Source organism: Dromiciops gliroides, chromosome 4 (assembly GCF_019393635.1).
Source record: "Dromiciops gliroides isolate mDroGli1 chromosome 4, mDroGli1.pri, whole genome shotgun sequence".
NCBI classification, from domain to species: Eukaryota; Metazoa; Chordata; class Mammalia; order Microbiotheria; family Microbiotheriidae; genus Dromiciops; species Dromiciops gliroides.
Window position 1 is genome coordinate 494,412,100 of NC_057864.1, and position 15,267 is coordinate 494,427,366.

General features: G+C 54.2%; 1 protein-coding gene across 1 annotated transcript in view; it reads right to left on the minus strand.

Annotated features, from left to right (window-relative positions):
- PCNT (pericentrin) overlaps positions 1–15,267 on the minus strand; it is a 134,444-nt gene that overhangs the window by 78,590 nt on the left and 40,587 nt on the right. The window contains exons 19-23 of the mRNA XM_044002591.1: positions 12,576–13,590; positions 11,286–11,519; positions 8,261–8,389; positions 7,635–7,754; positions 3,744–3,895 (exon numbers count right to left, since the gene is read on the minus strand). Of these exons, the coding sequence (XP_043858526.1) occupies positions 3,744–3,895; positions 7,635–7,754; positions 8,261–8,389; positions 11,286–11,519; positions 12,576–13,590 (1,650 nt within the window). The remainder of the gene's footprint in view (positions 1–3,743; positions 3,896–7,634; positions 7,755–8,260; positions 8,390–11,285; positions 11,520–12,575; positions 13,591–15,267) is intronic.

Sequence of the window (15,267 nt, forward strand, 5' to 3'; positions counted from 1 at the left end):
CCAGATCAGGAGCCAAAGAGTGCAGGTTTCGTGATTTTACAGAAGAGGAAACAGAGGCTCTGCTCACAGGGCATTGCCTCCTCTTCCCCAAATGGGTCGATACATGGTCTTTTCTTCTTCTGGATCCTGGCTGCTCTCTTCTTCTCTCCTGATCAGTGACAAGAGCAGCCTGCCTGTCACCCAGGGAGGGGGAGAGAGCAGAAGAGAGAAGAGCCAATGAGGATGGACACAAACGTACTGGGCCCCCCCAGGAGACAGAAAGCACCAAAGAGAGAAATTCCCATTCAAACAACCCAGAAGCTTCACCACCTGCTTCAGGGTTCTTTCTCCCTGCAAGGGGGACTTAGTCTGCTCAGCTCAGGCCAACACCCCTGGACTGAGCTTACCTGGCCAGGGAGGGAGGCTCAGCTGGCCTGGACACAACACAACCCCAGTCCAGGCTCCCCCAAGCTGCTCCACAGGCCTGCTGTGAGGGGCAAATTGCCCCTGCCCCCAAATGAGAGAGATGGTGGAAACAGCCATAGTCAGAGGGGCCACATGAAGAGGAGCACAGAAATACTGTGGGTGGAGCCAGAACCTGCTCCCTCCATTCTGAAAAGCAACCGGAAAATGCTGTTTATACATACATACATATATATATATATATATATATTAAAAACCTCCTTGGGGTATATATATATTTTAATTCTAATAAATAGTGGCACTTTTCTGCTAAAACAAAAGGAAAACAAAGAAATGCCCATTGCATTGATTGGAGAATGGCCAAACAAGCTGTGATCTAATCTATACATCTACTAGACCACACTATGCCAAAAGACAGGATAACTGTGAAGAAATGTGAGAAGACTTTTACAGACAGATACACAGCAAAGAAAGAAGAGCCAGGACAAGCGTAAACAAACAGAAAACAATGTGAAGAATGAGCAAAGCAGATGCCAACTTGTGCCAAAGTACTGCTGCTAAAACACTTCTCTCCCTCCTGGAAGGGAGTGGAATGGGGCACATACCACTGGTCTGACTACTCTTCTTGGCCCTGGCAGTGTGGGCATGAGGGGAGCACCCAAAAAATTGGAAGACAGCAAAAGAGCCCTTGAGGGAAAGCACCAGGAACATTTTCTGACTCTTCTCACAGGTGTGGCCCCACGTAAGACATCCCAGGTGGGCTCACTGAAGTGTAACTCTGAACTCAAGAAGGTGTCCCTTTCTTCCTGTCTTTTCTTAAAGAATACCAAGGGCGGGGGCAGCTAGGTGGTGCAGTGGTTAAAGCACTGGCCCAGGCTTCAAGAGGACCTGAGTTGGGCCTCAGACACTTGCCACTTACTAGCTGTGTGACCTTGGGCAAGTCACTTAACCCTTTTCGCCACCCAACCCCAAAACCAAGGGCAGCCCAGAGGCACCACAGTGCTGGAGTCTTAGAGTCAGGAAGACTCATGTTCCAAGTTCAAGCCCAGCCTCAGACGCCATCAAAAATGACTAAACAACAACAATAAAAATATTAACATCCAGTTACATCTGGGTACCACAATTCTGTAAGACAACTTCTGCTGTCTCTGTTTCCCTAACATTCATTAAACACCTACTATGGGCCAGGCCCTGGCAAGGAAGCACTGGGGGTACAAAGAGGCAAAAGAAAGTCCCTGCCCACAAGAAGCTTCCAATCTAACAGGAGACAATGTGCAAACAAGACAGGCGCAGAACAAACTGGAAATGATGAAGGAAGGAGAACCTCGACGTCTCATCGTGTGCTGGGATCAAGAGAGCTGGCAGCCAGAGGGCGTCTGGAGTTGAGAGATGGAGCATCTAGTTGGCAGAGCAGCAATGTGGTAAAATAATGGAATTTGGCAGACACCTAGGGGTCTCACCTGAATGATCTAGTAGTGTTTGGAAGGGCTAAGGGATGATTGGGAGATGGGCCACACCTGGCCTGCCCTGAGTGACGTCTGCTGCTGATGTCAGCAGAGGAACCACTCTCCACAGGCAGTCTGAAGGACCTCCCCTTTTGGGGGAGGGAGCTCCGGGAGCAGACAAGAGAGAGGTTTGTCCTGTGGGCCTTGGCTGCACAGCTGTCTCCCACTGAAATTACAGACCCCAGGTGGTGAGTTCATAAAACGAGCCTGGCTCTTTGAATTAGCTGAGCTGGAAGCGAGTTTGGGGATTGTATAGGCTTTTGTTAGAGTTAGGGGGATTATCCATTTTCCTTTTTCTCTATTCCCTTGTCCTTGACTTTATTAACTTCACCTTTGCTGTGTATTTTATTCCCATTAATAAAACCTGATTCAGTTGTGGAAAGGAGGCTGTTAAGCTCCTTTCTTATTGGCCTGGGAGAAAGATCTAAAAGGCAGCTCGGAGGGGAGGGAGCTTTGGGTCTAGAGGTCCCTCGTTATTTTCTGAACCCCAATATTACAGCGAGTGACCCAATTAACTCTCCCCATATTAAATTTGGCCCCTACAGCCAGGAGGCCCATGTGGTGGGCAGTGCAGCTTGAGACGCCTGGAAAGGGAGGAGGGGCGGGTGCGACATGATAGGACCAGGGCTTCAGGAAAACCCCTTTGGTGGCTGAGTGGAGGATGCACTGAATTGGGGGGATACTCGAGGCAGGCAGACTCCCAGCCCCACCCCAAGGCTATATGAGAACAAGAAGCCATGGAGGCAGAGGCCAAGGGGTGTGGCAGTGTCAGAGGAGAAAAAGGGGTGTATTCAAGAGATGTGGCACCCATCACTGACTAAAACATAGTTGGAAGTCAGGTGGTACAGTAGAGAGAGCATTTGGCCTGGAATCACAAAGACCCAAGTTCAAATTTGGCCTCACATACTCACTAGCTGTGTGACTCCAGACAAAATACTCAACATATGCCTCAGTTTCCTAAACTGTAAAATGGGTGTAATGATAGCATGCACCTTCTCGGGTTGAACTGAAGATCAAATGAGGTATGTGTAAAGTGCTTAGCACGCTCACTGCCTATATGCAGCTGATGCTACAGAAATATCAGCTATCACCACCAGCATCAATGGGGAGGCAAACCAGTCTCCACAAAGCAGCACCGTGCTCTGAGGAGAGGCTTGTCGAGCAAACCAACCCCCTCCCCCCCAATAGCCTCTCAGACTGAGTGCTAGCCCCCAATCCCCAGGCACAGCAGCACCTCAGCCCAAACCACCAGGCCTGTATCCAGCCAACCTACACTGTCACATCCACGCCTATATGTCTATACCTCCTCAGCAGCCAGGTACAGACTTGGTGGGGAAAGTAATGTTGGAAGGCAGGTCACCATCTGCCTCACCGCCCCACCCTAGGGATGACCGGGGCCTTTTCATGTGTCCCATGCCCTCTGTCTGTCTCCCTTCCTCAAAAAATGGGCCTTTTTTTTTAAGTGAGGCAATTGGGGTTAAGTGACTTGCCCAGGGTCACACAGCTAGTAAGTGTTAAGTGTCTGAGGTCGGATTTGAACTCAGGTCCTCCTGAATCCAGGGCCGGTGCTCTATCCACTGCGCCACCTAGCTGCCCCAAAAAATGTGCTTCTTAAAATCAAGAACTATCAATGAGTGTCTATTCTTTCCTTTACTCAGTGCATGAGCCATATTTCCCCTAGGCCCAATCTAGAGCCTGGAGTATAAGCCCAACGAGAAAGCCTAGAACTTCCATTATCTCCATTCGAAAGCTTTGGCCCTTTCCCAGAACTGGCCCAATTCCTGGCAAGGGCAAGTCTCTGATACCCCCTGCATTGGACGGCATGGAAACGCCCACCTTTCATCCTGGGTGTGGCCCATGTCGGATCTCAGCAGAGATATCAGGTTCGTCCCTTCCTCGTGCTCTCGTTCACGCCGTTCCTGAAGCTTTTCCAGCTCCCCGTGAGTGTCTGCTACTTCGTTGTTTAAGGACAAGACTTTTTCTTTCAACTGTTGGGGAGGAGACACAAAAACAACAAACTCCATGAGCCATCACTGAAATGTGGGGCTGAGCCACCCTTTGGGCGCCGATGACCAGGGCCCCAAGCCAGCTCTCAAAAGCCAGACCTGCAGGCTGCATATGCTGAGAGCTTTCATGAGCTGTCTCTGGGTGCCCCAGGGCAGACACTCCCAAAGAGGACTCCTTTAAATCCAGAGGACCTAATGGGAAAGGGCACCTGCCCATCATGCATAACCCTTGGACTGCCCAGACTGCTGTGGCTTGGCACTGTGTGAGCTCCCCCCCCACCACCACCTCCAGCAGCTGACTAGCCCACGCACCACCACCATGTTCCTTCTCTGCCCAACTTCCCCATCTTTGGCCTCAGAGAACGTGACAGGCTGATAAGTTCCCTGCAGACGGGAGCTACCAGGAGCTCTGCTTAAAGCAGGTGCTCCGAAGTGCCTGTTAAACAGAGCCATTTCCCTGTCTGATGACCTGTCCTCCCCAACGCCAGCCTTCTCTTTTCCCCCAGGAGCTGGGCTCCCCTACTCTCAACATCTCGCGGCCTATGCAGCTCTTTCTGGCGACTCTGCTATTTTGTCTTTCCTTCCTCTGAGTCCCGCTTCAGCTGGCTACTCATGGTCCTCTCTTTCCTGACCCTTCCTGTCCTCTGCTTCAGCTCTGGGCATTCCACTGAAATTCACGTTCCCAAAAAGATCCACCAGGGACTGGCCTCCTGCAGGCCTCCCTGGGTCCTCTGCTTCCCGGGACCCTGCTGATCACCCCCTCCTCTTTCTCTGGCCCTTCCGTGGGAAGGAGGGTCCCCCAAAGCTCAGTGCTCTGCTGCTCTCTGGCACCAACCAACCCCCACCTCTCTGAGCATGCTTTCTGTCCTGAGCAGACCTCCTATCCCAATGCTCCTTCGCAAGGGTCTGCTCACGGGGACACATGTCATTACTGGGCCCCACATCATCACACAAACAGAGCTGCGCCACCTTGTGATCTTTTCTGTAACCGAGGGGCCATTTCTGCTAACGGTGGAACCACCGTCCCAGCGGGAGCTGAGAGTGGAAATGCCTGAAAAGCGGCCTGGCCATTGTCAATCAGCCAGTCAACGACTCTCCTTCCTGTGGCCTTCTCACGGTGATGACTAAGACCCACTGAGAGCTGCCTCCCTGCCCCGCTGAGTCTGGTGGCGCTTGGCTCGGCGCTGGGGTGTTTAGTGCTCGGTCTTGGGCGTGCTGGTTCTCGGCCCGGCGGGCTGCTCGGGATTGGTGAGTTTTATGAAGGAAAACCCTAAATTCCTTTGAACTAGCTTAATCTCGGGGACGGCAGAGGCTAAGCTTAGAGCTGCCTGTCCATCTGTAGTTCTACTTCCTTATTTGCCTAATCGGTTTCACCTTTGTGGTCTAATTCTTTCCCAAGCAATAAAACCTGATCCTTTATGCACTAAAGCTCAGAGGCTCCTTTTCTCATTGGCCTGGGAGGAATATATAAAAAGGAAAGTTCAAAGGGGAAATTAAACCTAAAAGAGTCCCTCATATTTCCAGGGCCCCAATATTAAGGCAAGTCACCCTAATACGCTTCGTATATCAAATTTTGGCCCTCATCGTTGAGAAGGGTGAGCTGGCAGCCACCTCCCCCCCACCCCCCCCAAGATTAGCACAGCTTTAGGCCATGACGGCCAGGGCTGGGCACCACTGAATGTTGAGCACAAAAGATCTTTTCCGTGCCAAGTGCTGTTTGAGCCACAGGGGCAAGGTGGCGCTCAAGGCTGAAGGAATCAGAAAGGTCTCAGGGAGGGTCTGGAAGGACCCTCTGAGGAGGAGGGGAGGAGGAAGGACATTCCCAGCATGAGGGGCAGATGGCACCAAGAGGACCAAGAGGGCAGGGAGTCACAGAGAGGAAGAAGGGCGTGGTCGCTTGGGGCAAGGCTGTGAGGGCCTTTATAGGTCAGAGATGAGAGGGAACAGGGCCATGTGGCCAAGGCTATGCTCTGGAAGCTCTATGGAGGATGGAAGGAGACCAAGCAGCAAGCAGGCTCCTGAAGGTGTCCAGCCAAGAGGTGACAAGGGCCTGAGGCCAGGCAGTGGCCGAGCCCGGGGCAGAGACAGGGAAGTCCTGCCAAGGGGTCTGCTGGGAGGAGAAGAGAGTAAGAGGCGCCAAGTGCCTTTGGTGCAGTCACAACAAAGGGGAATCCCGGGCGCCAGGCACCTTTGCCACGGTCACAGGGCAGGCGAGTCCCAGGCCAGTCGTCCCTACCAGATCCTCAGCTCCCAGGCCATCTTCTACAGAAGGCCTTTTGGGCACAGGCTATGCCTTCCTCCCTCAGATGACCCGACACCTCCTTGGGACACAGCTGATATGTGCCCAGTTACTGACAAGTAAGTAACGTCCTCTCCTCCGTGAGAACGGGGGCTCTGGGAGAGCCTGTTGGTCTCTTTGTGCCTGCCTTGGTGTCCCCGGTGCTCAGCCCAAGGACGGGCACAGAGCAAGCCCAGAATCCACACTTGCTGACTTGCGCTGGTGATCCCGGAGCGCCTAAAGGAAGGGGAGGCCCTCGAGCTGGCCTGCGGTGCTTCTGGTTGGTAACTAGGAAATAGCCCCAGGCCTGACAGCCAAGTGTCAGGGAGGCACCGTGGTCCACAGCCTGGCTTGGCTGACATACAGTACATAGGGTCTGAGAGACACCAAACGCCATTCCAACATGGAACAGGGCAGGACAGAAAATCCAGGGGAGCAAGAAGATGAGGTTCTAGACATAAGAGGAAGGGGCCGTGTCTAGAGAGGTCACTCGGAAGGGCCAGACGCAGAGGGGTGTGGATCCTGATGGGCAGCGCGGAGCTCCAGCAGGGGAGGCTGAAGAGCCCCACGTCCCCATGGGGACGGCACCTGTGGTCTCGCCACCATCAGGCAGTGAGCACCCAGAGCCAACCGGGCTTAAATGGGAACACAACAAGCTGAAGACAGCCTCAGCCCAGAGGAACACTGGGCAAGGGCGACAGCCCAAGGGGCTTCATTCAGGACAGCTCCCAGGTCAGATGGCCCAGTGCCTCTGCCAGCCAAGGACCGGCCATGCTGTCTGGGCAAGTTCCTCCAACGTCAGGCCTGAAATTCTTGTCCCCAAAGGCTCACGGGAGCCCCTCCACCCACACAGCCTGGGCTCCGTCAAGTGCTTAGCACAGCGACGGGCACGACTGACCCGCGGCCCAGCCCTGTGGGAAGCAGGAGCAGACAGACAGAGAGCAGGCACAGCTGAGCCGGCAACAGCACTCTGAGCAGACATCTCACTGGACGCTCACAGCATCCCAGGGAAGGATGCTAAGGCTCAGGCAGCTGCTAACTGGCCCAAGGTTACTCAGCTAAGGAAAGTCAGAGGCAGGATTCCCATCAGGCCCTGCTGCCTTGACTCTGCAAAGAATGAAGGGAAGGGCCGCTGCAATCCCGCCAGACAGGCCTTTGCTCTGCTCCTCATCCCTAGCCCTCCATCTGCCATCTCCAGCCTCTGCCCTGGCTGTGCCCCACACTTGACACGCCGTCCCTCCTCATCTCTGTCTCCCAGGCTCCATGCTCTTCCTTGAAGACCAGGGTCAGGCCCTATCTTCTAGAGGAAGGAAGCCCTCCCAGCCAGACATTTCCCAAAAGCCTGCCACTGTGGACTGGCTCAGACCAGCATGACTGAAGAGAAATGAATTCTGGTGCCACGACCTCGTGAAAGCCAGACCGACCGTGGCCGGGCGTGTGTACCTGGAGAATGAGGCTGCTCTGCTCCTGCAGCTGCGAAGTCAGTGCCTCTTTCTCCTGTTGGCAAAGGGCCTGCGCCTTCTCTCTCTCCACGGCCAACAGCTTCTCCGTCTCTAGCTTGTCCTGCACAAAAGGACACAAAGGCTGAAGGCCTTGCCCGCTTCCTCCTTCCTGCTGTTCTCTGAGAGGCCCTGTGAAAAGCAAGGCTGCACTACAGGGCTGAGTCCTGCCAAGGTAAGAAACAACCAGCACCTAGGACCCCAGTACGGGGGCCCTTCTGCCACGGAGGAGCATCTGTGCCTTCGGGACATGACTCCTGGTCAGGCTGAAGTTGGTCGACTTAGGGAAGTGACTCACCAGGTGAAGGCCCACAAGAGAACATGGCCTTGACTGGGACGGGCCACAAGGCCACGAACAGGTCCTACAGATCAGCACCTCTACAATTAGGTTCACATGGAAGACAGCAGAGACCACAACCAGGAAGCAGGAAAACACCCCAAGCAAACAACTGATGGTGTTTAAAGGAGCCCTCCAAAGTCTGAAAGGAGAGGCTGTTTGGAGGAGATAAGGGGTATCCCCCCAAAGCCCACGCGCTCCCACAAGCCCTGAGGAACCAAAGGCTCGGCTACCTTCAGCTGGGCCACCTGCTGCTCCAGGACTTCCGACTGTCCCTTGAGCAAGGCCATCTCCTGCTCAAAGAGCAGCTCCTGCCGCCGTCTGGCCTCCTCACCCTCGGCAGACGCTACTCGGGCATCTTCCTGCAAGAGCACAGGAGGGGGACTTTATAACGTGGCCCACAAACAAAACCAACACAGCCAAAATGAGAAAAGTAATTTACAGCAAGTTTCTCTGAGAAAGGCCACACTTCACCAACATACAGGGAACTGAGCTAAATATAAAAATAAGCACATTTTCCAATTGATAAAAGAACTAAGGATATGAACAGGCAGTTTTCAGACAAATCAAAGTTACCAAGAGTCACACAAAATGTCCCACAATGCTGAAGTCCCAGATGTTCTTCAAAAGGTAAGCAAGGTGAGAGTGCCAAAGTACACATTCTCTAAAAGTGGGGAGCAACCTTGTTTTCTTAAAGCAGAACAAGCCTTGGATGCCTTTCTCTACCACCAGTACCCAGGAGGAAGGGGCCGGTCTAATAAACAGGGACACACAAACAGAGGCTGACGGAATTACAATCAGACTCTCAGCCGTGTCAGGGACCATGTGGAATTGACCTTTGCTCCTCCCCATCACTTGGTGTAGAACCCTGCAGTGAACGGGCCCTTAACCAGTCTTTGTGGAATCATGACTGAATGACCAATGGGACAACATGAGAGCGCAGGCCCCTCTTCATCCACAGGCAGGACAAATGCTTTCCACTACACTGATTCCTCTTCTAAATAAGTATGACGGACTGGCATGGCTCTTCATCCCCATGGACGAATGTCCACTAAGACTTTGCCTTTTGGAGCTGCTGCAGGTAGTACCTAAAAAGGCCATGACATGGGGAGAGGCTCCGTTGCCCATCCCAGAGAAGGCCTCCCTGTCCTCTGCTGAGCTCACCTCAGATCATCCAGGGTGGGCTCCCCCAACACTAAAAGGGTGGCAGGAAAGGCACCTGTGGATGCTGCAAGGGATACCTGGGAATTCACTATTCCTAAAACTGCTCTTTTTGGCCTAGGAGGTGAACCCATCTCCTTCTCAAAAGCTGACTCCCCAACTAAAAAAAGTTTCAACTGCTCTTCAGAGATTAGTCTGTATTCATTCAAAACACAAATGCTCAGACACACATGCATGCACACACATACACAGAACACACACACATACACGCGCACGCGCGCAGTAACACACATGATGCATCTGCACAAACCACACGCACGCAGTACTGAAGAGCAGGCCAGTCTCAATAGGAAGGCCTCCCCTCCTCTGGCCGTGGTCAGTCTGGATGCAGAGGGTGCATGGCCCAAGGATGAGCAGTGTCAAAGGTCAAGGGACTTGAGAAGGGACCATGTGGGATGGCTGAGCCGCTCAACTCTGGGCCCAAAATGGACAAGAGCCAAAAGTGAGCTCAGGACTGACGGCCTTAGGTCTCAGGTCTAGCAGACCTTACGACAAGGATCTGGACCCCAGAGTCTGAGGAACAGAAAGTAGGTCAGAGGCAGGGTTACCACTCAGGGAGTTGGCCAATCAGCACTTTTGAAGCACCTACTATGGGCCACGCATGAAGACAGCCCCTGCCCCTCAGAGAGCTCACAATCTGTTGGGGGGGAACAGCATGCAAATAGGTATGTGCAAAGCAAGTTCTGTAGGGGATAAATAGGAAATAATGAACACAGGGAAGGTCCTGCAGTTGGGAGAAGATGGGGAAGGCTTCCTGTAGGAGGTGGGGGTTCTGTTGGACTTGAAGGAAGCCAGGGAGCTCAGTGGTCAGAGCGGAGGAGGGAGCACGTCCCAGGCCTGGGGGATGGAGGCTCTCATTCAGGGAGCAGCCAGGAGGCCGGGGCACTGGATGGGAGAGGTCATGTTGGGCAGTGAGATGTCCAAAGACTGGGCAGGTGATGAGGGCTCTGAGTGTCAGCTAGCAGGGAGTCCCCGGGGTTTAAAGTAGGGAATGACGTGGTTGGGCCTGCACTTTTGGAAAATCCCTTTGATGACTGGAGGGGGAAGAGCCTGAGGCAGGGAGACCCCCCTCAACAGCCAATACAACAGGCCAGGCAGGAGGTGATGGAGGCCTGACCCAAGGTAGGGAGAGTGTCAGAGGGAGAAGGGATGCTGCGGAGGTGACATCAACGGGCCTTGGCAACAGTTTGGATCTGGGGAGGGAGAAAAAGTGAAGAGTCCAGGATGGTGCCTCAGTTGTGCGCCTGGCTGACTGGGGGAAGGTGGTGCCCCCGGTGTAATAAGGAAGCAGGAGTCAGAGAGGGCTTAGGAGAAAAGATAATGAACTCCATTTTGGTCATACTGAGTTTAGGACGTCTACTGGACGTGCGGTTCAGGATGTCTGAAAGGCAGGCGGAGAGGAAACTGGAGCTGGGCTGAGCATTGGGGGCAGGAAAGGGAGAGCTGAGAATCGTCTGCATAGAGGGTCCTTCAATCCACAGGAGCTGATGAGGTCACGGGGTGAAGCAGGACAGAGCCTGGGGGACCCCTGTGGTCAGAGGGTGTGGCCTAGAAGAGGATCCAGCAAAGAGCGGACAGACAGGGAGGCAGAGAAAGAGTCCCACAACCCCAGAGGGGTGAGAATATCCAGGAGAGGAGAGCGACTCCCAGTATCCGAGGCTGCAGAGAGGTCAAGGAGAACAAGGACCGAGGAAAGGCCACTGGACTTGGCCACCAAGCGATCCCCGGTCACTGCAGAGGGCGGTCTGCGGGGAATGACGGGCCCGGAGCCAGACCGTAAGGGGTTAAGAAGAGAGCGAGAGGAGAGGGGCTTGGGCCACAGCAGACCCCCGCTGAGGGACCGGGGCCATGTCATATGAGGACTCCCAAGCTCACACTGTCAGGCATCCATCCCTGTCAACCCTGTCCAGCCACTCTAAGGCTCCAAGTGACTCTGGACATTGTTTAATATATACTGCGCAGCCGGTAACATCTACAGGTGAGCCGATCCTCTCTGGGGTACCTGCTGACACTGCCCCGCCACTCCCCACTGCTCACCTCCCGCTCGTGTGCGTGCTGGGCTCTCAGTCTGCTCAGCTCTTCCTGGAGCTGCTGACCAGCCTCGGCTCTCTGCCTGTCGAGCTCAGCCACGTGGATATCCTTGAGTTCCCGGAGGGCTTCCCGGTGCTGCTGCTCCATGCGGAGCACCTCTTCACCCAATCTGTCCAAGGTCTTGTGGTTTTCTTCCTCCAGCACACACCTCTGGCTGTGAAGGGCCGCCTGCAAGTCCTCCTGCAAGAGGGACCATTGGACAGAGCCTGGTCCTTATGCCAGTCAGAGCTCTGCACCACAGAACCCTGACCAAGGACCAGCGCTGACCCCCACCAAGGCCTCAACCTCCTATTCATGAGAGGAAATCTGCAGGGCTTTTCCAGCTCATTCTGTCCTTCTAAAGGATAAGGACTTCTGGGTTCCCTTTCCTTTAAACTGGGGGCCAATTTCATTGTGTCACCCAACCAGCACCTGGAACTCTCCCCCCTTGATTCCCCCGGCTCCACTTCCCCATCAGAATGACAGCTGTCGGCTCCCCCAGAAAACGAGCTCACTTCATGAAGAAGCCGGGGCCCTAGTAGGAAAAGGGATGTGGCCAGAGCATCTCCCAGGAGTCCGTAGTCAAGGAGAGTCAAACTCTGAACCATCTGTGGGGGCATTTCATCATAGCAACAAGACTCTAGACTGCCCGGGCATTTGGAGAACACAAGAACTCCAGCTTTCTCATCTGTAGTTTCTCTTGCAAACAACTCAAAGCAAGAGCAGCCCCGCCCCGAATACTGGTGAAGAATGCCACAAAGGGCATGGCCTCAGAGTCTGAGGTCTTTCTAAAGGGTTTTCTTCCATCTGAAGTTGAATAGGAGAAAATGCAAGTCGAGGATATTACTAAGCGAGGAGCAAAGAGCACCGTGTCCTTGCAGGTTTCAGGATGTTTTCTATTCTGTTGTGGCCAGTCTAATGCCTGGATGACCCACACCCAGACTCAGGGATGACCTGATCCCCACACGCATAGAGAAGCTTTGACCTTAAACCCAGACCACTCGTTTTCTAATCCGACAATGATTTATCCAGCTTGATGTGATCAAATTAATTTGCCTCCTCTTTATAAAAAGTCGACACTAAGCAAGGCCGGGCTAACATTAACAAATGTGAGGCCATAGACATCCCTGTGCTGGTCTGACCCATCTCGGAAAATCACCATGTATTTATCGAGCCATTGGGCAGGCTGGGCACAGCCAACGAGGTAACTGAGACCAGAGCCTGCCAGTGCCCAAAGGCCCCCCAGTGAGCCCTTACCTGATGGGCATCCTGCAGCTCTGTGGCCAGAGCCTTCAGCTTCTCCACGTGATTTGTGGTCAGCTCAATTCTGAGGTTTTCCTGGGCCAGCTGCATCTCTCGCTGGTGCTTCTCTGCCTTCTGAGCCAAGAGCACCTCATGCTTGGCCTCCTGTTCCCGCAGCTGCTCCACCAGCCTCCCCTGCAGTTGCTCCAGAGCATGGCTGTGCTCTTCCTGGATAGTCTGAATCTCAGACAGGTAAGAGGACTCCAAAGAATCCAGATTTGACAAGTGCTTGGCTTCCAGCTCGCTAATGCCTGCAGCATGCTGGGCCTGCAGCTCAGCCACCCGGGCATCCAGCTGGGCCTGATGCTGTGCCTGCAAGGAAGCTCTGAGGGCATCCGTGTCCTCACGATGCTGCGCCTGCAGCTCAGCCACCCGGGCATCCAGGTCCTCACGATGCTGCGCCTGCAGCTCAGCCACCCGGGCATCCAGGTCCTCATGATGCTGCGCCTGCAGCTCAGCCACCCGGGCATCCAGCTGGGCCCGATGCTGGGCCTGCAAGGAAGCTCTGAGGGAGTCTATGTCCTCACAATGCTGCGCCTGCAGCTCAGCCACCCGGGAATCCAGCTGGGCCTGATGCTGCGCCTGCAAGGAAGCTCTGAGGGCATCTGTGTCCTCATGATGCTGCGCCTGCAGCTCAGCCACCCGGGCATCCAGCTGGGCCTGATGCTGGGCCTGCAAGGAAGCTCTGAGGGCATCTGTGTCCTCATGATGCTGCGCCTGCAGCTCAGCCACCCGGGCATCCAGCTGGGCCCGATGCTGGGCCTGCAAGGAAGCTCTGAGGGCATCCGTGTCCTCACGATGTTTGCTCTGTAGTTCAGTGGTCAGGGACTCTGTCTGCTGCCTGTACCTCTCCTGAAGCTGGTGACTCTGTACCTGGAGCTCACCCGCATGCTTCTCCTGCAGCTCCCGGAGAAGAGCGTCTTGTTTGTTGGTGAATTTCTGCGTCATTTGTTTTTGCTCTTCCAAGAATCTAAATAAAATGTAAAAGGTACAAACCGTAAATAGAGTGTCCTAAATAATGCTTCTGGACAAAAAGGTCCGGCTCGTGTCCAATCCTGGGGAGCATCTGTGGTCTTCAACTTCAACTCGTGCCTGGGGCCCTGAGAAGTGGCCGTTCCCAGGCAGGCCTAGGCCTGATGACTGACTGTGGATTTGGACCAAAACACCCTGTTCCCCAGGGGTCGCCAGGGCTAGGGCCCCAGGGCTCCCTCTACAAACTGACCTCACTTTAATGCGTCTTTCAGGATGCTCTTAGAGGAACACGGCCATTTATAAAGAGCCTACTATGCGCTGGGAACTGTGCCGAGCACTTCACAAATGGGAGGAAGGTGCTGTTTTATCATTGAGGAGACAGCCAGTGAATTGCCCGGGGTCTGAGGTCACATGTGAACCCAGGACTTCCTGGTTCCAGGCCCAGTGCCCTGTCCAATGTACCACCCACCCGAGGCGGACAAGAGCCAAGAGTGAGGGGTGATGAGTTGGCTGGAGCAGAGACAACTCACATTAAAAAGCAAATACCAGAAGGAAGAATCACCCACTGTGGTGCCGCCCTCAGCAGCCAAGGTGCCCATAATGAGCCTGAGCCATCAAGAAAAGGTGGCATCATGGTCACAGGCTCCGTGAAATGGAGAGGGCAGCTACCACATTTTACAGTGGTTCCAATATAAGTTATGGACCTGATCCTTCTGTCGCCCAGACCATCTGCCAGGCAAGTGGAGCCTCTGTTGAGGGAGCAAGCGACCCCTGCCTCCCTTCTCCTGTGGGACGGCTTTTGGTAAATCCTACACTAAGGTTCCTTCCTGTCTCTAACTCAACCGCCCCTGCCACCCTGCCCCCCTGCCCGCCTGAATCAGAGCACAGCAGCTGCCCCTGCCCCCAGGGCAGAAGCGGGCCCTTCCCTCGAGGAACCTCGATTCCAAAGGAGATGGGGTCCTGCTCATACAGAAAGCCATGGCCACCCTCCCAACATTAGCTTAGAAAATCAGGAGTCAGCGTTCTCTCTGCTGTCCTGGGTTTTCAAGCTCTTGGCTGGACATTTTCCTCTGGTTCTGCCCCTCAGGCTCCACGCTCTTGACCTTCTCCACAGAGCTTTCACACTGGCCAGGGTGCCATCTTCCTCCTACCTCAGTGGCACTGACTCCTCACTCTACCTCAAGACCCAGGACAGCCAGTACCAGCCTGGTCAAGTCTGTGTCGTCACGGTGTGCCTCCTTCTCCCCACTCACTCGGCCACCCCTTGTCCATATCATCTCACCAGGGACTACTGTACAGCTCCTGTTTCAGAGGTGCCCAACACTGGCACAGACTGGCAGAGCCCCTGGGACAAAGCTGAGGCTGATGCAAAGGGAACTGGGAACATTGGACAAAAGAAATAAAAAGGACAAGCACACAGACAAACTAACACAGGGTGTGGTCTTCATGGAGACCTTCCCACAGCTTGGCAGCCCCTCTGCCAATGTCTGTCCTATCAGTCTCTCTAGGCCAGTCCATGGTCCACATGGCTGACAAATGTATTCTCTTAAAACCCAGACATGCCTGTGACACACAGAGCATCCTCCTCAATGAACTTGCAGTGACTCCCTACTAGCTCCAGGATCCAATCTAAAATCCTGTGTTTCGCCTTTCACAGCCTTCCACGCCAGCCCCC